This window comes from Macrotis lagotis, chromosome 1 (genome assembly GCF_037893015.1).
Source record: "Macrotis lagotis isolate mMagLag1 chromosome 1, bilby.v1.9.chrom.fasta, whole genome shotgun sequence".
Lineage (NCBI taxonomy): Eukaryota > Metazoa > Chordata > Mammalia > Peramelemorphia > Peramelidae > Macrotis > Macrotis lagotis.
Window position 1 is genome coordinate 621,903,814 of NC_133658.1, and position 27,398 is coordinate 621,931,211.

The window sequence follows — 27,398 nt, forward strand, 5'->3', positions numbered from 1 at the left end:
TCCCCTGATTTAGCACAGTCTCAGGTTGTGCCCTTGTTTAATTTATGAGGTTTCTGGTGGCTCCTATGCTCCCCTAATTTATGAGATATGTTGCAAGTAACAGTTATGCTTCCTTAATTTTGGGGACAGTCTGTAGGTGACTTCTAGGCTCCCCCTTGCAATTTTACTTCTGATTAGTATTACTTTATATCAGCAACTTATAAATTTACTATATTAACTAGAAAGTGGCATGGGGATAAGGAGGTTAGGGGGATCAGAATAAGATTTTATAATACACTTTGTAATGCAGCTCAGTGGACAAGACGTTCAGAGAGTCAAAGGAAAAAGAAAACCACCGAGCTGCAATGTTCTATAATTTCTATTTTAACAACATGTTACCCAGTTCTCTTGTATTCCTTCTTTTTTTAACTCAATAGTCAGAGCAAAAAGACCAGTATAGGCTACATTGTTTCCCATTTTATAAGCTGCTTCCCGATTTCCTCAAAATTAAGAAGTTGGTATCATTGATAGGCTTATTGACAGTAGCCTCTCCCTTTATGTCTTGTTGATGTGCTGAGGGGACTTGGTTGTCTCTTCCATATTTAACAAAAATTTAAAAAGTACCTTATGAAATTTTCCCTTTGCCATTCCCCAAGGATTCAACATTTCCTTATCCCTATTGAACTTACCGTGCCATATGCACCCTTCCCAAGGATTTCACCTTTGGTCCACAGAATAGGTTCTTCAGGCTTTAAACTATTTTCTGAAAATGGCTTTTCATTCAAACTGAAGCAAGACTTATCCTTGTCAGAAAGCCAGAAATTGTTACTGTACTTCTGGCAAAGTAAAGTAAAAGAAAATCATTACAATATGCAGCTAGGACTGAAGAACAGGGAGATGCCTCCCTAACTTTTGCTGCAGAAACATGTTCACTATGACAAACTTCTTCAAAATCTTTGTTGCTTTAATATAACTTAAAGTTATACAGATTTCCCAGTGAACAGTTAAGATTTTTTGAGAATATGCTTCTGACTTATTAACTGTATTTATTTGGGGGTACACTTTATTTAAGATTTGTGTTCCATACCTGAAAAGCAAAGCAATGAGATAGAAAAAAATACTTATCGGAAGAGCTAGGTTCAAGTCCTTCATTATAATGGGCAAAAATGCAGGCTCTGCATCTTTGTTTAGAGCATAGAATTCTATACTAGTCACCATACCATCTGCTTCACTGAGTTGAAATAACATATATGAAAGCACATTGTAGGCTATAGAAAGAAGACTTTAAAAAGTATTATTGCCTCTGAGAGTGTGGTATTTTCATTCAGATGAAATTTGAACCAAGAAAATAATCTGTACCCCTTTCAATGAGCCTCTAAGAAAATAATCTGTACCCCTTGCAATGAGCCTCTACAAATACAAATTTATGCCTAAATGTGTGATTTGGGGTAACTATTTCCCCTTTGTGAGTCTCACTTTCAGCTATCAAATGAGTAGTTTGGGTTTCTTAAGTGATTCTTAACCCTTTTTGTATTGAACACTCCTTGATAGTTTACGGAAGTCTTTTGACCCCTTCTCAGAGTTAAATACAAGGGAAACCTATTATTAAAATATAGTTAGATGACTATTTTTAAAAGTAAGTTTGTGGACCACAGGTTAAGAATGTCTAGAATATGAAATCCAAGGTCCATGAGTTGTTTGCTAGCAAAGTACAGTTTTCTACATCTGTCCCAAGTCTCAAAGTATTAAATCTTCCATGTACTTTATATATTTTCTTGGTACCATACACATATGCTCTAGGTGCATTAACATAAATGCAGACTTTTATTGTTGGGATTGTGATTTTTTAGCAGTGTGTAGAACTTCTGATGGGCAAACTCCCTCCACTGATACAGACAAACAACTTTTCTATAACTTACACTTTTTTTTTCTTTTTGAAGGGCAAGGGAGTTAAGTGACTTGTCCAAGGTCACACAGCTAGGTAATTATTAAGTGTCTGAGGCCATATTTGAGCTCAGGTCCTCCTGACTCCAGGGCCAGTGCACTGTACCATCTAGCTACCCCTACAACTTACACTCTCAAGAGAAGTCCCTAGAGAAAGTGTGGTGGAGCAGAAAAGGTGCTAGATTTGGAGTCTGGGGAGCTGGGTTCAAATAACATTTCTGTCACTTACTTACCTGTATGAAATTGAGTAAGCCACTTAATCACTCTGGACTTCAGTTTCCTCAACTGCAAAATCAGTAAGGTAAGAATAATAGATCTTTAAGGTCCTTTCTATCTCAAAATTAATTATCCTAATTTTGTATATTTTGTTTTTAAGTCTGGTGCATGATAAAATAGAAAGAGTGATAGAAATGGACTCAGAAAACTCGAATTCAAATCCCCAACTTTGCCACTTACCCCCCCCCCCCCAGACTCTCCACTCTTCACATACCTTAATCGCTGGTCAGTAGCTGGCAGTTTCTTGCCATTCTAAGCTAATAAATTGTGAGACACTGGGCTAGGGGAACCTTTTTTCCACCAAGAGGTTTTTGGTCCCCAATCGTACAAAATTATCAACTTAAAAATCAGCTTGTTATATTTGGTCAAACATTTAATTAATTCACCCCTAAAATGCTCCTAGATTTATTGACTTTTGCATCCCACCTGCAGTTGCCTTGGAAGTGCCAGACCAAATTCACCAGCAGGATGTTCCCCACACATAGGTTAGTCCCTTAAAGTTAGAAGGGTTTTTGTCGTTGTCATTGTTGTTGTTTTGCTTGAGTCTGGTTTTGTCCAGCTCATGCTAGACCCCCAAATAAAAGGAACACCCGAATGTAGACATTTTGTTTCAATACTTGCTTCATCATTTCATTCATGGAGATACATTTCCTACTTAGTAGAACCAGGCAGAGAATAAAGTACATGTGATCATTCCATTATTTACTTAGTTGAGTTTTTGTTTATTTTAAACTGGATCTTCCTTTTTTTTTTTTTTTTTAAGGTTTTTGCAAGGCAAATGGGGTTAAGTGGCTTGCCCAAGGCCACACAGCTAGGTAATTATTAAGTGTCTGAGACCGGATTTGAACCCAGGTACTCCTGACTCCAGGGCTGGTGCTTTATCCACTGCGCCACCTAGCTGCCCCTGGATCTTCCTATCTTGCTAGGCTAGAAGTACAGACTCTGTTTCCAGCCTGATCCCATTGCTGATCAACATGGAAGCTTTGACCTGCTCCATTTCTGATGTAAGATTAAATTCACCCCTCCTTAGACTGTACCAAATTTAGAAAACCAACTCAAAAATGCTAAGGTTCCTTCCTTCAAGTTCATTTCCTTCTCTGGAGTCTTAGGTTTAATCTAAGTGCTAAGTGGCCATCTCAAGTGACCAGCATACATCAGCTAATCAAAAAAAAGAAGGTAGGTTTTGGTTTTATTTTAATGGTGTCCCATAATTTCTAATGAGGTAGCTGGATGGGACAGAGGAGAGGGGAACTGGACCTAGAATCAGGATAATCTGACTTCAAATCCAACTTCAAACACAAATTCTGGGCAAGTCACTGAATTTCTTTCTGACTCAGTTTCCTCCTCTGTAAAATAAGATAATAAAAGTACCTACCTCCCAGCTTTGTTGTTAGGATATTTTGTAAAGTGGTTCACACATCTCACAGCACCATAAATAAGCTAGCTTGGCATAAACAGTATAAACAATAGCGTGACTCAAAATTATATTTTAACACATTTAACATATGATTTTCCTTGTTCAAGATTTCTATAAGGGTCACCTCAAATCTTGGGGGCAGAGACATGTTGGAAGGTATTGGGGACTATGACAGTTCTCTTCCTCCAAGTTAGAAATAACGTGAATATAGATTAATGTTAAATTCAATAGAACTGTTTCTGGCAGATGAACCTAAATTATGGAAAATAGTATTAGTATTAATATATTTTCTTCAACACTATGTCCCCTGAACTCCTAAAGCACTTACTCAGTAATCATTCAACAGACTAATCACATGATATCTTCTGTATTGCTATATAATTAGTATAACTAGATCCCAATTAGTGTGAATTAGAGAGAATTCCCTGAAATGGTCTTAAAATTGCACCAAATAGTTAAAACTTCTTCAAAAAAGTGAAAATTTTAATGCATTTTAGGGGATTCTTACTAATTAGGACCTGGCTCTAGCAGTTTGTCTCTTGTACTGTTACTCATATTTTCACTAAATTTCTTTTATAAATGCTTGAGGGTAGGGACTATACTTATATTCCAAATAAAATTACATACCTTAAAGCTTTAACAATCAGATATGCTGTTGCATAAAATCATAGTCAATTTACAGTGACACTTGGAATTTAATTTTCATGTAATGAGATACCTGGATTTTGAGAATGGTTGTCTCTTTGTCAAGGTCTTCGAACACATTTTCTCTCCCATTGATGCCTGAGTTTTGTGCTTCAGCATTTGTGTCCTTTGTCACCATTTGCAAGGATTTTGTGTCTTTCTCATCAAGAGTTAATAGTTCTTCAGCTAGAAAACCCAATAATTCATCTGTCAGTTGTTCATTATTTTCAGAGTCCAGAGTGTCCATAGAAATTGAGCTTGTAACACTTAAAGTTTTTTCAGTGTTCTGATATGCAATTGACTTATTTGTTAAACTACTATCTTCCACTGAATGTGTCCAGTTTGGGCTTAGAGGTGACTGAGAAGATATACTTTTTGATGCCTCTGGGAAAGAGAAAGCAGTCAGTGCTTGAAGCTTATTGGAAATGCTATCAGATCTTGGGGTCTCAGAAAAAGTTTCATTGACTTTCAGATTTTCAAAAGTCTCTAAATCGATTCTTTCTTGTAATATGGACTCAATGGCATTCTCCTGATTAGGTCTTAACCAAATATTCACTGATGTTACAGACTTGGTCTGATGTTTCTCTTCAAGTTCATGTAGATCTCTGAGACTTGTGGCAAGTATTTGACTGGGGAAATGGTCTTTATCATCTAAAGATTGTTCCACAAAATCTTTTTCTACACTGTACAAATCTGAGCTAGGGGTGGGTTCATTCTGTTTTTGGTATGTAGCAAGGTCCTCTGGAGACTGAATGGAATTAAGGAGCTGAGATCCACCTTTACAAGAGGGAGGGGTATTTCCTGAAGATTTCATATGCCAGTCAGGTTCTGAAATCCCATCATCATTTTCTATATTTTCTATGACACCTGCTGTTGACTTGTGGGTTTTTTCTTTCAAAATTAAACTTTTGTGTTTTTGTTTAATCCCAAGAGAACCCTTTGCGGGTTTTGTATGTCCCTTTCTCTGAGAAATCTTTATTTTACCATTGCCATTTCTTTCATTATGTGCGGAATGACATTTGTTTGAAAGACATCTTCCAACTGGAGCAGAATTTGTTTCCCTATAAAATCTGTTTTCCTGACGCCCAGCTTCTCTAACATGACAATATATAGGAGTCCCAAACATTTCATAAATTCCTGGTCCTTTGCCAGTCGAATTGATTTCCTTGAACATATCACTATATTTCAGGTCTAAAAAATTAAAGTTTGACTTTGCTGGAGGAACAGAAACAGAAACGGTAGTCTTTTTTAATTCAGAATTTTTGCAGACACAGGGAAATTCTTGCCTGTGGGGTTTCAAAGCATGGAGATCTAATGACTTCTCCTCCATGTGTGGTGCTCTCCTTTGAAGTTTGGTTGATTTCCTGGGTCTGGACTCATCAAACCCTAAAATGGGAAACACTTGCCTTTTCATGCTTGCTTTCTGAACAGTAGGTTTGATGGAACCGTCAATAGAAATTGCGGGGCTCTGAGATGTCCTGCTATTCATCTTTGTCTTTGAATCCAATTTCTTCCTGTAGGTCTTCATCCTCTGTTTGTCATTTTCTTGGTGAGCAAGTCTGTGGAAGGTGTTGTTATTGCTATGAAGAGTACTCTTTCTCTTTGAGAGACCCTGTTTGACCATGGCTGGTTCCCTGGGGCATTCATTTCCAGGAAAAGTAATGCTGACCAGAGGTAGCATTTCACTCATTTCTGTTCCAGTTGCTTCTGATGCTGCTACTTTTGTGGCTGCCTCTCTGTCCACGTAGCTTTTGGATAATTTTGCTCTAGGGTCAGGAGAGATAACAATGGGAATGGTTGTAAAGACGAGTTCTGAAATATGATTTTGCTCACTTGTCTCATTTCCCTTCAGATTGGGAAGCTCATTTCTAGAGTCATCATTCTGGCCTTGTGTCATTACTGAAGGGTTAACTTCTTGGAGTTTGGTTTGAGTGGCATGTATCATTTCTTGATCTTGTTCATGGTTCCTACTTCTTAAGCTAGGTTGATTTCTTGATGCTATACACTGAATATTTCCTTCTTCAACATCTCTAATTCCACTATCATGGAATTCAATCTCTTTGTTTTGGGAAATACTATTTTCTTTTAAAATGTCCTCATTATCAATGGACACCCATAATCGACCTTTTTCAAAGTGAGAGTCTTCAAGTTGGACACCATCTTCAGCTTTCCTAGGTTTTACATTTCCTTCCCTTCTCAGATGTTCTCTCAAGTCCTCACCTATTGAATGCCAATGATCTTTCTGAAAAGAGCACATATTCCTAGACCAAATGGAATTGTAATTGTCAGATGTTTTGAGGCTATGGTTGACAAAGACTTTAGACTGGGTTTGTTGCAATTTATTTGGTAACTGAAAGCCATCATATCGACTAGTGGGTTCAAAGAGACCAGACATAGGACATGTGGTGCTTTTACTATGTCTTTCTGACTTTTTAAGAAGATTGTTATTTTCTAGAAGAACAAGTTGACTTGACCCAGGAGATAGGAATGATAGTTGTGGTAAAGGAAACTAGGAAAAAAAAAAGTGAAATTTCTGGTGAATATTAGAATGTTAAATGGCAATAATTTTATTTTTCCAGAGTCCTAAGTTTAATACTAATCAGAAAGTTCCACCTTCTTGAATGATGAACAATGGCCAAAATACATGGATCTACAATAGATCCTAGTTTCTATAACTAAAATTTCATTTTCATTTTTAATTTTTGAGAATAAAATGGAAAAATTAATTGGTTTGAAGTATGAGTCTTATCTTAAGATTCAGCTTTACAAATTTGCACAATGAATGTCCTATTAGACAAGACTTTTTTTAAAAGTTAAGGTTAAGAGATGTAGAACTTTCTCCTATTTGAATTTTCATAATAATTGATCTTTCATTTGAAATTCTTCATCAAATCACTTTCTTCTTTTGTTGTAACACTGATCATTATCAGATTCCCAACATGCTCAGAATGTTGATGACAAACATTTATCCAGGTGCATCACAGCTAGATAAAGAATATCTTAAGAATATTGTATACCTGATGTCTGAAAATTAGTCACCACAGTTGATATAAAATAGACAGATACTTGTCCTTTATGCAATTTCAAACTAAGCTGACTTTTGTTCTTTGCCTCCAGAGGTCAGTATAACCTAATCCAAGAATTCTAAGTGTATGGGCCTATAATACGTTAATTGGAAAACAATCTCTAAAAAGACCTTTAAAAGTTTATCCTTCCTTGCTATTTCTTATACTTTATTTTTCTTCCTTAAGGATATGATTGCTCTCTTATCACATTCAACTTAGATCAATGAATATACCATGGAAGCAATGTAAACACTAACAGACTATCTTTTGTGGGGGGTGGGGGGAGGGAAGCAAGATTAGGGGAAAAATTTTTATATAAAACTCAAAATAAATGAAATCTTTCTTTAAATAAAAAGAAAAAAAATTATCCTTCTTGTCTTTTCATTCTCTGAGTAGTGTGAAGATTCCATAGTTTATTGTCCCAACATTTTCACAGTCACACATTAGGAAAGGTAGCTAATTTATTTAATACTTTCTAATAATCACTGCAGGTATCTGTGTATGAGGAGAAAGTAGTAACTTCAACTTGAACACAGGAGTTAAAAAGAAAAGGAAGTCACATAATCTTTTGGGGATATTTTTTACCTCTAAATTAGAATTTTCCTCCATCTCAAAGAGATGACTAAGAAATAAATGAGGTATCCAGCTACATTTGCTCAGTGCTTGAATCCTTTCCTGATAGCACATATCAGCTTTTCAGAAAGGCCAGTTAGATTTAAGTTTAAGGTTTAAGTCTCAGCTTTGATACATGCTGATTTTGTCACCCAAGCTTCTCAGTCCTCTAAGTCAATGATTTTCAACTGAAATAGAAACTCCTTGCAGGCCTTAGACTAACAAACTAACATCTATGTTGAATTGTATTTTTACTTATTTTTGTTAAACCTTTCTCAATTATAATTTACCCTGGTTCATGCTGCTATCTAGAGTTTTGTGAATTGTTAATGGTCCATGGTCATGTTTGATATCTCTACTCTAAGCATCCCTTTAAGACTAAAACACAGAGGATGTACTGATCTAGTTTGGTAGAGGAAGTTTCCTCATTTGGGAGTAATCTCATTCCATTCCATCTTCTCTAGGAAATTGCCCCCTCTTTCATTCCTACTCTATCACTCAAATTCAATACCTCTCAATCTACTGGCAGATTACCTAATACCTACACCAGTGTTACCCAAATTCTAAAAACAAAATTAAAAACAAAAAAAAATCCTTAATCCATTCATCCATCCCTTCTATCTTTCCTTGCATAATTAAACTTGAACTGGCCATGAACAATAGGTGTCTCCACTTTCACTTTCTTCTTAACTCTATATTTAGCATTGACTTCATCATTCAAATGAAATTCTCTCTAAGCTTACTAGTGATCTTTTAATTGCCAGGTCTAATGGATTTAAGTGACTTGCCTGGTGTCACACAGCTGGTAAGGATTAAATGTTTGGAGCTATATTTGAACTCAAGTCCTTTGCATGATCTACCTGCACTCTAATGGGCTTATCTTAATCCTCAGCTTTCTTGACTTTTTCAGTCTCCAACCCTTGGATCACCTTCTTCTCTCTAGGTTTCCATGGCACTATTCTCTTCCCATTCTCCTCCTGCTTGAATGGTTTGAATGTTCTTCCTCAATTTACTTTGCTGGATCTTTGTCCAACCAACACTTAATGTCTTCCAAAGTTTTGTCATCTTCTCTTCTTCCTCTCTACTATCTCAATGATCTCATCCACTACCAGAGATACAGTTATCTCCATGTAAATGATTTTCAGCTCCATTTGTAAAACTCTAATGTGTCTCTTGACCCTTTAGTCTTATCTCCAGTGACCTAATGGACATCTTTTACTGGATGATCTGTAGATCTCTTAAATGCAACAGTCCAAAACTGAACTCATCTTTTTTCTTCAAACCCTCTCCACTTCTAAACTTCCATTGCTATTGAAGGTACTTCTATACTTCTAATCACTCAAGTTCACAACCTGGATGTCATACAAAAATCCTTTCTCTCATCCTACCTCTAAAACCTTCCATCCAATAGGTTGTACTGTCATTTCTCCCTTTGTAACATCTCTATGCCCTTTTTCTTCTCTGTCATTGTCACCCCACATACACCTCCCCCATGCTGCCTTGCATGTCTTTTTGCAATGCAACAGCCTATTGAGTAATCCCTCTGCCTCAAGTCTCCCTACTCTAGTTCATCTCCCATACAACTTCCAAGATGTTCTTTCCTATACACAAATCTGACCATATCATTCCCACCCCACCTCTCATAAATTCTAATGGTTCCCTATTACCTCTAAGACCAACTATAAACCAGAATGTTGTTCAAAGTCTATCATAACCTTTTATCTTTCCAGTCTTCTTACACCTTGCTTCCTTCCATATACTCCATACTACACTCTGTTTCTCCACTCTGTCGTTTTCTCTATATATTTCCCATGCCTAGAATTCTCTCTCCTCTTCTCCCTGGCTTCCATAAAGTTCTAGTTGAAGTCTTACCTTCCCCAAGGAGACTTCCCCAATTCCTTTAATGTTAATGCCTTTCCAGCTTATAATATTTATGTATACATTCATTTTGTTTGTATTATGGTCAGCTCCATTAAACTGTAAGCTCCTTGAGAGCAAGAATTGTCTTTTATCTTTCTTTCCTTATATGCCTAACACTTGTTACAGTTTCTGGCCCAGCTCCTGGCACAGTTAAGTATGAACTTAACAAATTCTTGTTGACTAACTTGTAATTCCCTTTTGCATTATATTTCATTATAAACTTAATTGTAGTGAAATCACAGGTCCAGTTCCTACCCCTATTCTAGAGTAGCATTTCATAAATTGATTGCAGGATACTAACAGATTAGAAGAGCTAAAGTACCCCTTTAAAATGCTTTAAACAATACCAGCAAGGTGTTTAAACATAGGGAAAGTCTGGTTTCATATACTTCTGCTAAAAAAAATTATTCAAAATCTAGGTACTGTTATAATGAAGCAAACCTATTGCTGATTTATTACATTATATGGAAAACACTTGAAAACTGAAACAAAGAAATGAAATACTAGAAGAAACTATCTCCATGAAATAAAAACTAAATTTGTGATTATTGAATTAGTACTTTTTAGTTAGAAAAGTTTCTTTAACTTCTATTTTTTTGTTTTTATTTCAATTGTTCTAAAATAATATCTTACCTCAGTTTTTTCATTACTGACTTTGACAGCAGGTGTGGTCAAACCTTAAAAAAAAGATTAATAACACATTGGGTATTCCAAATGGTGAAGTTGCAGTCAAATTGCATAGGGTGTTAGCAGGGAGGAGGATGTTTCTGGCCATGATTTATTGGGGAGGGACATGAAAGTTAAAAGTATGATACTTACTCCATGGAAGTATTGCATTAGATCATAAATTCTGAGCTAGAAAAGACATTATTCCAAGACCCTCATTCAACATAAGAAAAGAATTGTAGCCCAAATAAATAAAATGACTTGTCCAGAGTCATAGAGGTTCTATGAGGATATGAACTCAAGTTCCCTGGCTCCAAATTCAGAACTCATTTCACAGTACCACAAAAATTCCCTAACTGTACCCTTAACTCAATTCCTGTGTCTCATGCTTCTAGGTGACCCATGGGCCTTTCCTCTGTACCTGATTCACACCTATCAGTATGGGTTTGTTGGAGCCAGCTCAAAACAGCTTATAGGAGTCACTTGTGAAATTATCATTGTGAGCATGAACATCTCAGCAACTGGCAAATGCCACAAAATAAGGTTTGATTTATTATTTTCTTGAATGTCTAGACTTAAGAAAGTAATGGAGAAAATGTTAACAATGGAAATTAAATTTTAAAGTTTGTTATGCCTACATTCCCCTCATACCATCATTCCTCAGAAATCCAGTTGTTCAACATTTACCAACATACCACTGCCAAGGAGTACTTTTACTATTTTAATCTCAAATTTATAGAGATCTCATAAACTGGAGTTGAGTTGTAATGGAGAATTATTGGCCCTGTATGTAAGGCAGGCTTGAAAAGGAAAGGTAGTGGAAAGAATACTAAGCTTTAATCTGGTCTCTGAAAAAAAAAAGCCAATAGGCCTCTTTCTTCTCAATGAAGTGATAAAGCTCATGATCTGCCTTCTAACTATATTCCGCTGGTCCTCCTGATGGACTTTTCATGTTCCCAAACTCTAAACCATATTTTTCATAAAACTGAGGTTCTATTGTGACCTTTCACCAATTCAAGAGTCTCCTAATGCAGTGCCATCATTCCTGCACATGAATCTATGTATGTGTGCTCCCCAGCATCTATTGATGTATCCAAGAATTTCTATCTCTTTGACATATTGGCACTTTTCCAACTTGGTAAACAGCTAGTACTAACATAGCTACTGGAGGACAGCCCAGACAAATTAGATGTGTTTGGCATGGTCACAAGAGTGAATGAGGAAATCATTAAGGTAGGCCACCACCTCCTGCTCTAACATAGACACTGAAATAATAAGGGCATGAACTTTGTTTAAAAACTTCTGGACATTGCACAAATTGAAGTGTATGGTCCAGTATTAATTCAGGCTTGAAAGACTATCCTATATTCATTTCCTTTTTGTGTTTAGCCTGACTTTACTAGCATTCTGATTAGAACTCTAAATTTCTTCCTATTTATCTTTAGATAACATAAAATTGTGAATGAGGAACATTTGAATCACTTATAATTATTGTCTTACTTTTTTAGATATTTTATATTTTTGCTAGTTTTTCTTTTAAGTACTTAGGCACTAGATGATTTAAGCTTTTAATACATATATTTCTGACAGAGGTTCAGATAACTGCATATTGTATGTATTGTCAGAGGCAGTCACTATATCAGATGTTTTTAATTATTTTTTTATTTAAAAAGGAGAGTTCAATCTGGGATGGAGGAGAAAAGGATTTCACCATTCACACACCCCCAAAATAACTGTGATGTGAAGCCAAAAGACATCAGTAAGGTATGTTTTTAAAAAATATAATTATTTTATTATCTGTGGTTGCTTTAAGTATAATGTAGTTTCCCTTGTATCTCTTGACAGTATCTATTTTTAGGGATGCATTATCTAAAATCATGATGGCAATACCTGCTTTTTTAGATTTGCCTGAAGCATAATAAATTTTATTCCAACCACTCATTTTAACTCTGTATGTCTTTATGTTTTATTTATGCTTCTTGAATACAGCAAAATATTGAGTGTTGTAATTCATTCTGCCATTTTCTTCCGTTTTATGGATATTTAGTCCATCAAGATTCATGATTATAATTATTAAGTTTGTACTTTCCTCTATCAAATTCTATTAAATTACTTTTTTAATTAGCACAAGATACCTGCAGTTTATTTGTTTGCAACAAGATGATTCCATTGTCACCCATAAATACCTCCCAGATTTCTTGGTTCCTTTTTTATTCTATTTTTATTTCTATCTCTCTGTCTTTGTGTCTGTTTCTGTGTCTGTCCCTCTATCTTTCTGTCTTAGTCTCTATATCTCTTTTTTTCTCTCTCTCTCCCAAACTAGATTAGAATGTGGATAGACTTTTCCTGTCCCTCCTCACTAACTCTCCTTTTCATTTTATGATCATCTCTAGCATCCCAATCTAAGAAATATTCACTCAGTTAATGCTGTTTCTAGAAGATTTTAGGTTATAATTACCCATACATACTCTATTTTCTTTCTTTCTTTCTTTGTTTTTTTGGCAAGGCAATGGGGTTAAGTGGCTTGCCCAAGGCCACACAGCTAGGCACTTATTAAGTGTCTGAGGTCAAATTTGAACTCAGGTACTCCTGACTCCAGGGCCGGTGCTCTATCCACTGTGCCACCTAGCAGACCCCCATACTCTATTTTCTTAGTGATTCTCACTCAAGGTAAGATGTCTAAAATTTAGTAGCATTATCACCACTTAGCCCAGCCTCAGTTAGAGTGTGGATCTGAGTTACTCTTTCCATTTCTATCTCTTTATGGATAATGACAGAAATTTTACTTTGTCTTCCTCCCTCCTTTCTTTTTTCTACTAAAATACCTTTAGTTTATCTCCTTTTGTGCTCCTTTTCTTGGTTTCCCTATTTACTTTCAATGACCTTCAGAAAAAAAGATATCAAAAAAACCCCTTTTCTCTAAACAGGAAATAAACATTGATTTATACACTAAGCCTTTGCTTATTATAAGGACTTGTTTATTATCTTAAGTATCTTTGGACTGATGAATGTTTCTATCAAATGACAAGTTCAGTCTCTTCAGGAGAAATGGTTAAAATTTCTATTTTTTCTTTTGCTCAAAAGTATTTTTTCTGTTGTAGCTAAATTAAATATGCCTGATATATTATTTAAGGATAGAAATTTATCTTGTATGCTTTTTCAGAATTTTATATTCCAGATTTTTCATTTCTTTTCTTTCATAGACAAAAAGTTTTGTAAGATTCACACTAGTTTTTTCCTCTTGATTTGTGGAGGCCTGTGTGTGTGTGTGTGTGTGTGTGTGTGTGTGTGTGTGTGTGTGTAATTTCTGAAGGTATTAGGCCTATTTTCATTACAAAACTGTATTCTACAAATCTCTGCCACTGTTGGCACCACCCTCCAAACTATACATCCAAAGTCTGTGCCATCAGGGTGTTAGCTGCTCAACTTCAATCCCTACACTGGCACCATGCTCCTTTATTTTCAGTCCTGCCACTCATGAGCTAGCCCTGTGCTCTCTCTCCTTCTCAACCTCTTTATGCTTTTTTCTCATAGAACTATTTTCAAATCAATAGCACCATTACCTCTAGAAAGAATATATTGACTTTCTATTGTTCCACTCACCATCTCTGTGATTTCCCAATCCAACACACCGTTTCTTGACCACTGCTCTCCCTTATGTGCTATCTCTTTCCATGAGGGACAAGAGCATCTTGAGCTCAGAAATCGCCTTTCTTTTTTATTTTTTCCTTATGATTATTATGAAATCAAAGTAAATGTTTAACAAATACTTTTCATTCTCCATTCATTAATTTTCTTTGTTATCTGTGTTCAAATTTCTATCATTTCTTCCTTTAATTCTTTTATTAAACTTCTAAATCATTACTGACATTATTCCTCTTGTCTCATCATTTAAGAGGATCTAATGTGTTCAAATATTATCTCTCTTTTCTAGAAGTTTTCCTTCATTTTCTTCTACCCTATATTTTTTCTTTTTGGTATTTTCTGGTACTGGAGAAAAAAACTCTAGCTTGGGGTCTGGCAGTAGGTTAACATGAACATAGACATAAGCAACTACTGGTAGCAATGCTTCCAAAAGTTCTGGGGGTGGATTCCCCAAGTTACACACAATGATCAAATTATGTGAAACCAGCCAAAATGACCAAGATCATAGGGAGAGTAGTGAAAAGATTATGCTGAAGCTGAATACATTTGAATATTTCCTTCCTTCCAGGCTTGCACTACAGATTTGATATCTTGTTTAGGTAACAGGTAAAGACTTGAGTGGATAATTTTTGATCATTTTGATTGCCACAGATGTGGTTTGGGATTGCTTATTACGATTACTCATTCTGAGAAAAGAATAAGTTCAAAGTGATTTCCAGGTTTACCATAACACACACATCCATAATCTGGTGATTTGGAAATTTGAATTCAAGAGTCCCCCCAAACTCCAAAAAGTACCCTGAAAGTGACTTATAATTACCAGTGGGAAGTCCAGCAGAAAGTCCATGAAACTGAACACATCCCCAGAAATCAAAAGCAGGATTCAATGTGAGCACAATAGGGAGATGGGTGGCTACTTCCAGTTAGTCTAATTCATCATATGTAGGCATGGTCAAATATCTCAAAAAGTTCTCTAAGGCAGGGACATACCAAGCTTTATTTGAATTACAAAACTGGCATAATCCATCTGCCATAGCCCCTTTCTCTTTACTGAAGCTGGTAAATCTAAAAGTTAGCAACAACAGACCAAGATTGGGGATGTTAAAGATCTTTGGAGTTCCTGAAAAAAAAAACCTGTTCAAATTATTCAACAGGGTACTGTTTTCCATGAGGTTAAGGGAAGTTCAACAGATAGCCTATCCCAGACAAATGACAGAGATCTAGGTTTTCTCCATGAATCATTTGCATTATTATACTCGGTGCTTTAGGTCATCTTGTGCTCTCTTGGGAGCTAGAATAGAAACAAGAAAAAAAGAAAGATGCAGAAATCTATAATTTAGATATGCTATCCTGGACAGATCTTATTTTTGTCATTGTAGATAACACTATGTTGGTATATGCTCTGTGGAAGTGGGCACCAATAACCAGGTCGTAGCACTACCAACCCAATCTTCCCCATCACATATACAATCCCTATTCTCATTCCCTTTGCTCTCATACCACTTCCCAAACACATTCTCTAATCTTATCCAAATATATATTTTTAAAATTTTTTTAATTTTTTATTTAAGGCAACAGGGTTAAGTGATTTGCCCAAGGTCACACAGCTAGGCAATTATTAAGTGCCTGAGGTCAGATTTGAACTCAGGTCCTCCTGGCTCCAGGACTGCACCACTTAGCTGCCCCCTCCAAACATATTGACAGAATACTCATTCCCTAATTTCCCTCAAAATTACAGGTTCTACTTTCCCATTGCAATTTCAAACTCTTCATCCTCAATAAGACTATTCCAGGCTATCCTCTCAGACTCCCAATCAACCTACAGTACCCCTGACACAAAAGAGCATTAGATGTAAAGTCAGAGATCTTTGATTCAAATTCTGGCTCTGCCACACCCTACCTATATAGCTTTCTGCAAATTACTTAACCTGTCTGAGTCTATTTGTTGTTGTTGTTCAGTCTTTCAATTATGTCTAACTCTTCATGAACCCATTTAGGGTTTTCGAGGCAAATATACTTGACTAATTAGCCATTTCCTTCTCCAGTTCATTATACAGATGAGGAAAGTGAGGCAAAAGGGTTGAGTGACTTGCCCAAGGTCACATAGCTAGTTGAGCTTCTGTGACTGGATTTGAACTCAGGAAGATGAGCATTCTTTAGTCAAGGAGTTCTATGACTGCAGCAGCTAGCTTCCTACAGGTCTCCATTTCTTTATCAGTAAAATCAAAGGATTGGATTCAATGATCCCTAAGGTTCCAGTCAACTCCACATCTATAACTGACCATAACTAAATAACTCTGTAAAACTGCAGATACCTACTTCCTTTTTTTGTCCACCCATAATAGGGAGAGATAAGAAGGAAATCCTTTACTATGTATATTTCTTTTCTTATTCTATAGCATCCTAGGGCCATGGAATCTTAAGCAAGAAATTTTAAAGGTCCTCTGACCAGCCGATGGTGAGATTCATTGTGTTTCTAGACTTCTTGTCTTGCCTAGAGCAGAGTCGGTATATATCAATGATTAAACAAATCTCCAGGCAAAGGAAGGACAGTGTCTTCCTGGTTCTTAAAAGGCAGGTTCTAAGTTGGGAGGAGAACAAGGGTAAATTGGAAAGCCAGAAAGGGTTTCTACAAGTGTATCTCAAGTGTCCATCCAAGGACTGAGACAAAATAGAAAACCACTTTGCCTTGCAGCAATTTAGAACCAGGAGAGTCTACATGAAACTAGGAAACTCAAATTAAAAGAATGTCAAGGAGTTGACTATTTATATGCCTCAACCAATTTCCTTAAAACTTTGATCTTTTTATTTGTGTTTCCTTCTCCTTGTAATCACAAATGTTAGCCAGGGCACAGGTGGAGTCTGCCAAATATTCTTCTGACTTAGCAGAGCTAGCCCAGGTTCCTGGACTGGTATTTCTGAAATTGGTTCTTATACTGCAGGTTTGAAAAGAGGGAGAACAAGGGAACCAGAGGAGACCTTTTATATCTAAGAGCAATGTAACCCTAGCTGATTATCTGGCTATTTTCTCTGGGTGTCTACATTTGTGTTACTTTTTTTTTTTTTTGCCTCTTTCTAGAGAGACTCTCATGCAGGACTGAACTTGTAAGCTGCTAGAAGTCTTTTTAAAAAATTATTGATATTTCTTATTTTTTTGTCACCTTTATCTCCCAAAATAGCTTTCCATAATGCCTCTCTACCTGCCAAGACTGTGGTCCTAACATCATGTGCCTGCCTATAAAATGGAGATTTCACTATATTAGCTAAATATAAATACTATGGGTTTCAAAGACTGCCTAAGGCTATGATGGAATATTATGGAATATGGAATATTATGCCTTCGATCTGTATTAGGCCTATATACCTCAGTATCTTCTAATACAGGACTTGGGAGTACTTTGGGTATCAAAAAGCATCTGCTCTTTTATGACATCAAGATGATATCACAATGGTTTTATATTCTCATTGTGCTACATTATTTCATATGGTTGGTATATTATAAGACTATATGCTAATCTAGAGATCTACTTTAAGATTTTTCTGCAGACAATTCATAATTTCATGGGTTACTATAAAATTGTAAATAGATTACTTAAAAATTATTAAGATCAGAAAAGAAGAGGACTGATCACCAGGTAAGAGTAAAGGATAACTGATAGACAATGCAAAGGCCCCTGTGTTAGCCTCACAATGTCAAAGGAACAGAAAGAAGGTCTTAGCTGACTTCTTTGTTTTCTCTCAGTTACCCTACCCTACCCTATATGGTAGAAATTATTAGAGGACATTGGCAAAAGTCCCAGGGATGGATAACCATGATTTGAATCTCTAAAGAGAATACTCACACTAATGAAATCACAGCTCCATTTGAAAATTCATAGTTTAAGGAAGGGAAACATTAAAGGAAAGTAAAATTATTATATATAGTTTGTAACAGTATATCTTTTTAAAAATTCTTTTTTTATTTTTATTTAAGGCAATAGGATTAAGTGACTTGCCCAAGGTCACACAGCTAAGCAATTATTAAGTGTCTGAGGCTGGATTTGAATTCAGGCCCTCCTGACTCCAGGTCCCATGCCCTGTCCACTGTGCCACCTAGCTGCCCAAAGTTTGTAACATTATAAATCTATGTAACATGTTTTCATCATCCACTTCTATCCCCACACCATGGAACATATGCAGATATTCTCTGCCTGCTTCTCGATGGGTATGATTCATCATTGGATTGAGTTCCTCCATTATTTACTAGTTCAGAAAATATGATAATGCAGGAAATCACACATAATAGAAGACTTCTTCCAGTTGGCAGGTTGAAGGTAAAATCACAAGAGGACAAAATAAGCCTCCAGTTGTGGAGTGGAAAAAGGAAGGGTCTTGGGAGCCAAGATAGTGGTGTGAAGGCAGTATTTCCTGGAAACTCCTTCCCCCAAAACTCCAAAAGTCAACAAATTATGATTCTAGCCAAAATTTAGAAGAGCACAACGACTGAGTGATACATTTTCCCAGTCCAAGATAACTTAGAGGTTCCAGGGGAAAGGTATCTTTCACCAGGACCAGGAGTCAGAAAAAGCCCCAGTCACAGCACAGCCCCGGAACAGCTTGAAGGGGCAGAAAGAGAACTCTGCTACACCAGAATGAATGTGGAGTGAGAGAGCACCTGCCGCAGAACCTGCAGCGAGAATCTGGAGAAAGCATCCTGCACCCCCAGAGGAGGTAAGGGAAGTCTGCAGAGATTTCTCTGCTCTCCCTTGGGGTAGGACTCTGCTGTTTGCCTACACTCAGATCCAGGATGGGCTTCCATACTAAGGACTCCTCCTCACAGCTTCAGGGTAGAGGGAAGTAGGGTGGTCATCTATATAGCAAAGCACAGGCAAGAGAGCATAAGACCTTGGAGGAATAAAAATTCCAGTGGGGAGTCCCCCCCCCCAAAAAAACCCAAAACCTTGGAAGTGCTGTAAATTAGTCTTGGGCTGAGGAAATGAGTAAAAAGGAAGGGTCTTTCCCTACTCCAGCAAAATGACAAAGCAGGGACCTTCCAGGTCTGAACTATGGACTGAACTAGTCAGTGGTCCTTGGCTATCTTGTCTCTCCTGTTGTGTTTTCTTCATTCCAGCCTAGACCCTGTGAGCATGGCAAGGTTCTGGAAGGCCTACAAGGGTTGGTAATAAAAACAATATCTATCAGAATAGATGCAACAATGATAGCTGGATTGGATTTATGATAGGGGGAACATTGGCTTTAGAAACGGAGGCTTCCCCCAAGGAAAATCCTGTTTGATGTTTGATTAACTATGTACTCAGTGGAGGTGAAATGTGAACTGGCTAATGAGCAACCTTGCAAAAAAACCTATTTAGATTCCAACAAAGCTTAAATTAAATTAGCCTTCTAACTGATTTTAGTGGTAAAGATAAATACTGTGTTCTGTTCTAATCATTATATGATTTTTATTGATAGCATTCTCTTTTCTATGTTGAAATAAATTACCTGTTCTATACTTTATGTATGTTTATACACTGGATACTTTTTAAACTTTTCCTTTTGTTAGGAAAAACCTGTCAACCATTTCTAAAATTAGCAACTGTTAGCAACAACTAACTGGTGAGCTAAAGAACCAATGAACATAAGAATTGGGGACCCCATTTTCCCATTGAGAAATAAGACTAACCCTAGAACAATGAACCCAAGGCAAACCAACATGGAAAATAAAAAACAGGCATCAGCACAGGTCGACAGATACTATTACCTTAGCTAGGTAGTGGCTAGCTAATTATTTTGCTAGATTTATTTGAAATGTTTTAAAAGGTTGTTCAGAAGAATACATTGTAAATTTGCAAAAATATTTAGGCTATTTAGACTCAAGTAAGTTCATTTGTTATGTTATCAAGAAAAAATTTGAAAGAGGTATATCAACAAACTTACCATCAGACTTAGTACGTTGAAACTGTGCCTCCATAAACTGGAAAGTATTCTTACCCAATACAGACTTGGAAATGTTAGGTTCTGAGCAATGTCTCAGAAAATCAAAGTCAGCATCATAGAGCTGTTTTAAGTTTTCTTCTTTCTTGAGCAGGAAAGGTAACATAGTCTGCTGCCTCATTTTTAATTCCACCATCTCAGTTTCATTTGGAAGAGAAAAAGAGCGCTCACTTGCCCAATTTCTGTGCAATGGTGTTGTCTGACTAAGAAGGAAAACAGAATTTCATTCAGGACTTGTCTCCCCATCTTCTAGGTCTTCAGTGTAATAGTGTCTTTATCAGGAATCTATCACTTAGAGACCTAGTCATTGGCAAGTTGAGAAGCATGTCCAGGTTATACTGCTGATTGGAAGTGAACAATGATATATTCCACTGCCTAACTTGACTAGAGAAGGCCTCGAAAGCAGTATCTCTCAATTCAATTAAACTAACATTTATCCAGTACCTACAATATACAATGCAAGGTGCTAGGCACCTGAAATGTAAAAAAGAGAAATGAGTAAGCATTTCAAAAGTACCTACTATATGTCAGATACTGTGCTGAACACTTTTTATCTACATGAGATAATTTAATCCTTATAACAATCCTAAGAAATAGATGCTATTTTGTCCTTATTTTGCAGTTGAGAAAACTGAGGCAAACAGAGATTAGGTGATTTGCTCAAGGTCACATAACTAGTAAATGTCCGAAACTGGTTTTGAACTTATCCTCCTGACTCCAGGTCCAGGTTCTATCCACTGTGCTACCATCTGCCTCTGAAGTTGAAAATGGAACTATCCATAGTGCTTAAAAATAATGGGGAGATGAATGTCAGATAAACAAATAACTTAATGCAAGATTCAGAGAGGGAAAGATCACTTTTACCTGAAGAATCCTAGAAGGTTTCAAGAAACAGATGGATTTGAACTTAGCCTTCAGGAATAAGTATAAAGGGGTAAAAAGGGATGAGCCAACTTAGCAAATTTTAGGGGCAATTCAACTAACCTATCTCAATATTACTCTCCAAACAACTTCAAACTAATGCCTCAAATCAAATTTTGGAGCAACAGAGTCAAAAAAAGGTAAAGTTAAGATACTTTTCCACTCTTAAGAAAACAGAGGAAGTCAGCAGAAAAAGTCTATGACATCAGGATGAAGTTTTATTCACCTACACATGTGATGGCTGCAAGAACAGGAACAGCTTCAGGAGCTCTCATCCCAGGGAAAATAAATGAATCAAACAAAGGGTCAAAAAAAAGATTACAGGGATCCTTTTGCTGACATTGGGTAGAACTGGAACTAATTGTCAACTCTATTACCCATATGCATTTCTGGGCTGAAGTTTAATGAATGGAGAGAATGCTAGTGGTTGGGCACATGGTAGCAGGGTCTCTGGTACTAGTGCTGAAACAAAAAGGAGGGCTAATACTTGAAGCTGCCAGAGACCAGTATCCCTTTCTGAGTAAAGATCAAAGTACAGGCCAGGACAGCAATGACCACATCTCTCCCAGGATCATAGCACCTTGGAAGCACCCACTTGCAGACCTCAGAACTAGCTCTGAAAATAGCAGCATGAATAATAAGCCTGACACTTGGTACAGTGCCTCCCCACTCCAAATGAGCAGGATACAACTTTAACAGAAAATTCACAGTCAAGAGATAAGCTGGAAAAATGAACAAACCCCAAATAAATAATTTAACCATAAAAATGTACTGTGATGGCAGGGAAGATCAAGACATAAAACCAAAGACAACAATGTAGGAAAAACTACAAAGAAAGATTCAAAGAAAAATGCTAACTGGACGAACACCTAACAAGAATTCCAAGAAGAATTAAAGAAAGTGATGAGTGATAGAGGGAAAAAATGGGAAATAAAATGAGGGTAATTAAAAAAATGCTAAAAAGAGAATACATGGTAAAAGAGGCACCAAAAAATGAAGAAAATGACACCTTAAAAACAGAATTGGCATTATGGTAAAAGAGTCACAAAAATTCACTAAAAAGAATTCCTTAACAATCAGAATAGGTCAAATAGAAAGGGAAGTACAGCATCTCACTGAAGAAAATAATTCTTTAAAAATTAGAATTGGGAAAAACAGAAGAAGAAAATAGAAGAAAATGTGAAATATTTCTTTGGAAAAAAACTGTTCTGAAAAATAGATTGAAGAAAGATAATTTCATAATGATTGAATTACCTAAAAGTTATAATCAAAGAAATAGCTTAGACATCATATTTCAAGAAATTAAATTAACAAAGAAACTTGCCCCAGTATCTTAGAACCAGAGAATAAAGTGGAAATTGAAAGAATCCACTAAATGTGTACTGAAAGAGATCCCAAAATGAAAACTCTCAAAAATATCATAGCCACATTGCAGAGCTTCCAGGTCAAGGAGAAAATATTGCAAGCAGTCAGAAAGAAACATTTTAAATATTGTGGAGTCACAGTAATTATAAAGCAAGATTTATTGGCTTTTACATTAAAGGATCAAAGAACTTGGAATTGTGATATTCAAAAGGGCAAGTAACCTAGATTATAATCAAGAATAATCTACCCAGAAAAACTAAATATATTCCTTCAGGGGGAAAAATGGAAATTTATTGAAATGGAAGATTTTCAAACATTTCTGATGAAAAGACCAGAACTGAAAATAAAATTTGATAAGACTCAAGAGAAGAATAAAAAGGTAAATATGAAAAAATAATCATGAGTCTCAATAAAGTCAAATTGTTTAAATTTCTATATGGAAAGATGATAATATAACTCCTAAGAACTTTAACATTAATAAAACTGACAGAAGGAGTTGACATAGAAAGAGAGTGCAGGAATGAGTCAATTATGTTGGGACGTTCTATTTTAAAAATGAAGGGGTGAGAAAAAGGGATACACTGAAAGAATAGGAAAGAAAGAGGTATAATTGGAAATTTTTTTCTCAATTTTCTCAAGGAAAGAGAGTGCAAGGAAGAATTTTTAGAGTGAAGGGAGAAATAGGAGTAGGGTGGTGGATAATGTTTGAACTTCACTCTCATTAGAATTGGTTCAAAAAAGGGGGAATATACACATGTGTGTGGATGGATGTGTATGTATGTATGTATGTGTGTGTGCACATACATGCACAACATTCAGTTATGGATAGAAATATAACTTACCCAATAGGGAAATAGGAGGCTAAGGGGATAAGGAAAAGGTGGGGGCAATGATAATAGAAAAGGAAGATCAAGGGAGGAAGTGGTATATTTTTGAGAAGAGATAGGGAATAAAGACAAGAAAATGGGATGTAGGTAGTTGTGCATGTGTAACCTATATCAGATTATTCACTGTCAAGGGGAAGAAGGAGAGAAGGGAGGAAGAGAAAACATATGGAACTCAAAACCATGCAGAAAAATGAAAGTTGAAAACTTTCTTTGCATTTACTTGGGAAAAGAAATACATTTAAAATAAAATAAAATTAAAAAAAGAAAAAATGGGATGTAGGGAAAAACAGTAATCATAACTGTGAATCTGAATGGCATATACTCAGTCATAAAATGGAAGTGGAAAGTTGCATGAATTAGATAACAGAATCAAAAAATATGCTATTTACAAGAAACATACTTGAAACAGAAAGACACACAGAGTCAACATAAAAGGCTGGAGAAGAATCTAATATGATTCAGTTTAAAAAGGCATTGGTAGGAATCATAATTTCAGACTAAGAAAAGCAAAAATAGACCTATTAAAAGGAATATTAGGAAAATAAAAGGAACTACATACAATGAAGTAACAAAAAACTTTTTTACACAATGTGTCTCTGATAAAGGCATTTCTCAAATATATACTGAGTAGAGAACTTAGTGAAATTTAGAAATAATAAGAGCCATTCTTCAATTGATAGGTGGTCAAAGGATATAAACAGGCATTTCAAAAGAAATCAAAGCTAGCCATAGTCATAAAAATGCATAAAACAATTAAAACAATTCTGAGGAACCATCTTACACCCATCAGAAATGACAAATGCTGGAAAAGATGAGAGGAAAGGTAGGTACAATTAATGTACTGTTGGTTCTGGAGAATAATTTAGAACTAGGTCCAAAAGGCTATAAAACTGTGCATACTCACTGATGCAGCAATACAAATACTAGGTCTGTATCTCAAAGAAACCAAAAGGAAAGGAAAATGACCTATTATGTACAAAACTAATTTTGTAGTTGCAGAAATAGAAATTGAGATTCTCATCAATTCAGGAATGGCTGAACAAATTGTGGCATATGTCTACAATGGAGTATTATTATGCTGTGGCATATGATGAATGATAGAATGGATCAGAAAAAGATGGAAAGGGGGTGGCTAGGTGGTGCAGTGGATAAAGCACCGTCCCTGGAGTCAGGAATACCTGGGTTCAAATCCGGTCTCAGACACTTAATAATTACCTAGCTGTGTGGCTTTGGGCAAGCCACTTAACCCCATTGCCTTGAAAAATCTTAAGGAAAAAAAAGATGGAAAGATCTATATGTGAATTGATGCAAGGTGAAGTGAGCAGAACCAAGAGATCATTTACACACTAATAGCAATATTGTAATGATGATAAAACTTGGCTATTCTGCTACAAAGATCCGAGATAATTCCTAAGGAATCAAAATGAAAAATGTTATCCATCTTTAAACAGAGAACTGATGAATAATTGAAGAATAATTTTTTTTACTTTATTTTTCTTGTTTTTTTGGTAAATATGGATAATATGAAAATATGTTTTCCATGATTTCACATGTATAATAGATATTGTATTGCTTGCCTTCTCAGTGGGTAGGAGTGGGATAGGTGAGAGGGAGGGAATTTTGAACTCAAAATTTAAAAAGAAAAGAATGTTAAAAATAAATAATAAAATGTTTAAAAATCAAATAAAAATAAAATTTAAAAGGCATAAGAAAAATCTAAACTGACAGAAATGAAGAAAATGTCAATTGGCAGAAATAAACAGGGAATTCTTTGAAGATTATGTGCACAAAGGGATAAAGATAGAGGTAAGTAGGAAAGACTAGGATACAAGGAGTTAAATTTTAATGGATATAAAGTAAGGTAAAAGACTAACAACAAAATGAATTTGGAAAAGTAAAATAAACTGGAATATGGTGAATCTTGAATTTCAGTTTAAAGAATCAAGGTAAAATCAATTAGTTTTGATCAATGATTGGTTGTAAGGGTAGCATAGGAAAAAAAGAGGATCAAGGTCAGGGAAAGGAAAGGTTTAAGAACAATTCTGAGGCTTTTGGTGACTAGGAAAATGATCTTATTACCAAGAGAAATGGGAAGTAGAAAGAAGAACAATAAAGAAAATTGAAAATAGTAGCTCAGAGAAGTAGGAGGGGAAGTAAGACATAGCAATGTCAAGAGAGGGCTAATTAATAGTGTCAAATACTCCAAAAAGATCAAGATAGGAGAGAAATGAGAAAAATTTTATTTGATAACCAGGAAGTCACCAATGACCCCAGACTGAGCAAATTGGAAATCAGATCATAGGGAGTTTAGATACTGAGAAAGTAGAGATGGGAAGGGTAGATTATGACCTCTAGAAGTGTAACTATAAAAAGGAAAGGGGAAGAGGGACAAAGGATTATAGTCTGAAGGAGTAGCAAAATCAATGGAATCTGTGTGTGTGTGTGTGTGTGTCTGTGTGTTTTCCATAGAGAATAGATCAAAACATATTTGCAATTAATGAAAAGGACTTAGCAGATAGGGAGAGATGAAGTATGAGAATGAATGACTGAGGGGGTATGGACCTGGTGAATATAAGAGGATGAGATCAAGAGCATAAATGCATTGGTTAGATATTTTAAAATGGAGCAACCAGGTGACTCAGTGGATAGAGCACTGGGCCTGGAGTCAGGAAGACCAGACTTTAAATCTGGCCTCAGACACTTACTGGCTGTGTGACCCTGGGCGAATCATTTAACTCTGTGAGCCTCAGTTTCCTCATCTCTAAAATGAACTGGAGAAGGAAATGGCAAACCAGTCTAATATCTTTGCCAAGAAAACCCCAGATTTTTGAAGAGTTGGACACAAATGAAAAACAAATAAATAATAACAAAAGATGCTTTAAAAGGAGGAAGCTGACATTCCTTTGAAATAACATTGAAATAAAATAATATAGAATAGAGAATGATAGAAAATAAAGAAAGAAAGACACTGAGGAGGGAAAAGAAGGGATTTCCAAAGGACAGTAAAGGAAAAGAGGTCATCTGCTGAGAAGGGTGGGTAGGGTAAGGGCTTGAAGTGAAAGATTTAGAACCGTTGCCATGGAAACATTGAATCTAATATCATACATTGTACAACTAAAAATGTAGCCTGGCATGAATTGGAACTTCCATTTTAGCAAAGTAACTAGCAAATTCCATTTAACACTCCAAAAAGTAATCCTTACTTGTGAGCTTCAAAATCATTGTCAACTTGGCTCAGTTCTTGGGGACTGTTGTCTTCTCCTTGAAAAGTAATAATAATTTCATCACCTATAGAAACACATAATGACATTGGGGGGGAAGGACACAGGAAAAATATTATATTCTTGATTGTGCAAATTAATCTTTCTTCATATAGTATAACAGTATTGCATATCAAGTGTTCTAAAACAATATACAATTGATTTAAAGAAAAATTCTTACTGTTATGTATTCAAGATGTCTTAAAGGACCCTGGTTGTACTTGAGCTTCTCCTTAAAGGAAAAAGAGGAGTTCTAAGAGGCAAAGGTAAAGAGAGAGTGTATTCCAAGCAGAGGGGATGACCCATGCTAAAGCATAGAGATAGGAGGTTATTCTCATATGTGCAGATCAGGAAGAAGGCCACTTTGGGAAGACTAATGTATAGAAGATAGAAGATAAGGTATATAAGACTGGAAAGAGTATGAGGCCATAATTGTGAAGGACTTTAAAATTTGGAGAGAGATTTTTATTTTATCTAAAGACAATGGAATTTATCGAGAAGAGAAATGATATACACTTCAGGAAATTCACTTTGGCAGCAGTAGGGGAGGATGTGCTAAAACAGGAAGAGACTTGAGAGAGGGAAATCAATTAAAAGACTTTTGCTGTAAGCTAGGTGAGAGGTGATAGAAGTCTAAACTGAGGTGGTAGCTGTGTGAGTGAAAATAAACAGTAGGTGATAAGAGATTGTGGAAATAGAAAAGGCATGATTTGGCAACTGAATGGGTAGGTGGGAAGAAGGAGAATGAGGAGTCAAAAATAGCCCAGAGATTATAAACCTGTGA

General features: G+C 36.0%; 1 protein-coding gene across 1 annotated transcript in view; it reads right to left on the reverse strand.

The window, feature by feature from the left end:
- MAP3K19 (mitogen-activated protein kinase kinase kinase 19) overlaps positions 1-27,398 on the reverse strand; it is a 71,298-nt gene that overhangs the window by 6,229 nt on the left and 37,671 nt on the right. The window contains exons 9-13 of the mRNA XM_074215052.1: positions 26,558-26,642; positions 20,125-20,384; positions 10,531-10,574; positions 4,335-6,809; positions 669-815 (exon numbers count right to left, since the gene is read on the reverse strand). Coding sequence (XP_074071153.1) covers positions 669-815; positions 4,335-6,809; positions 10,531-10,574; positions 20,125-20,384; positions 26,558-26,642 — 3,011 coding nt within the window. The remainder of the gene's footprint in view (positions 1-668; positions 816-4,334; positions 6,810-10,530; positions 10,575-20,124; positions 20,385-26,557; positions 26,643-27,398) is intronic.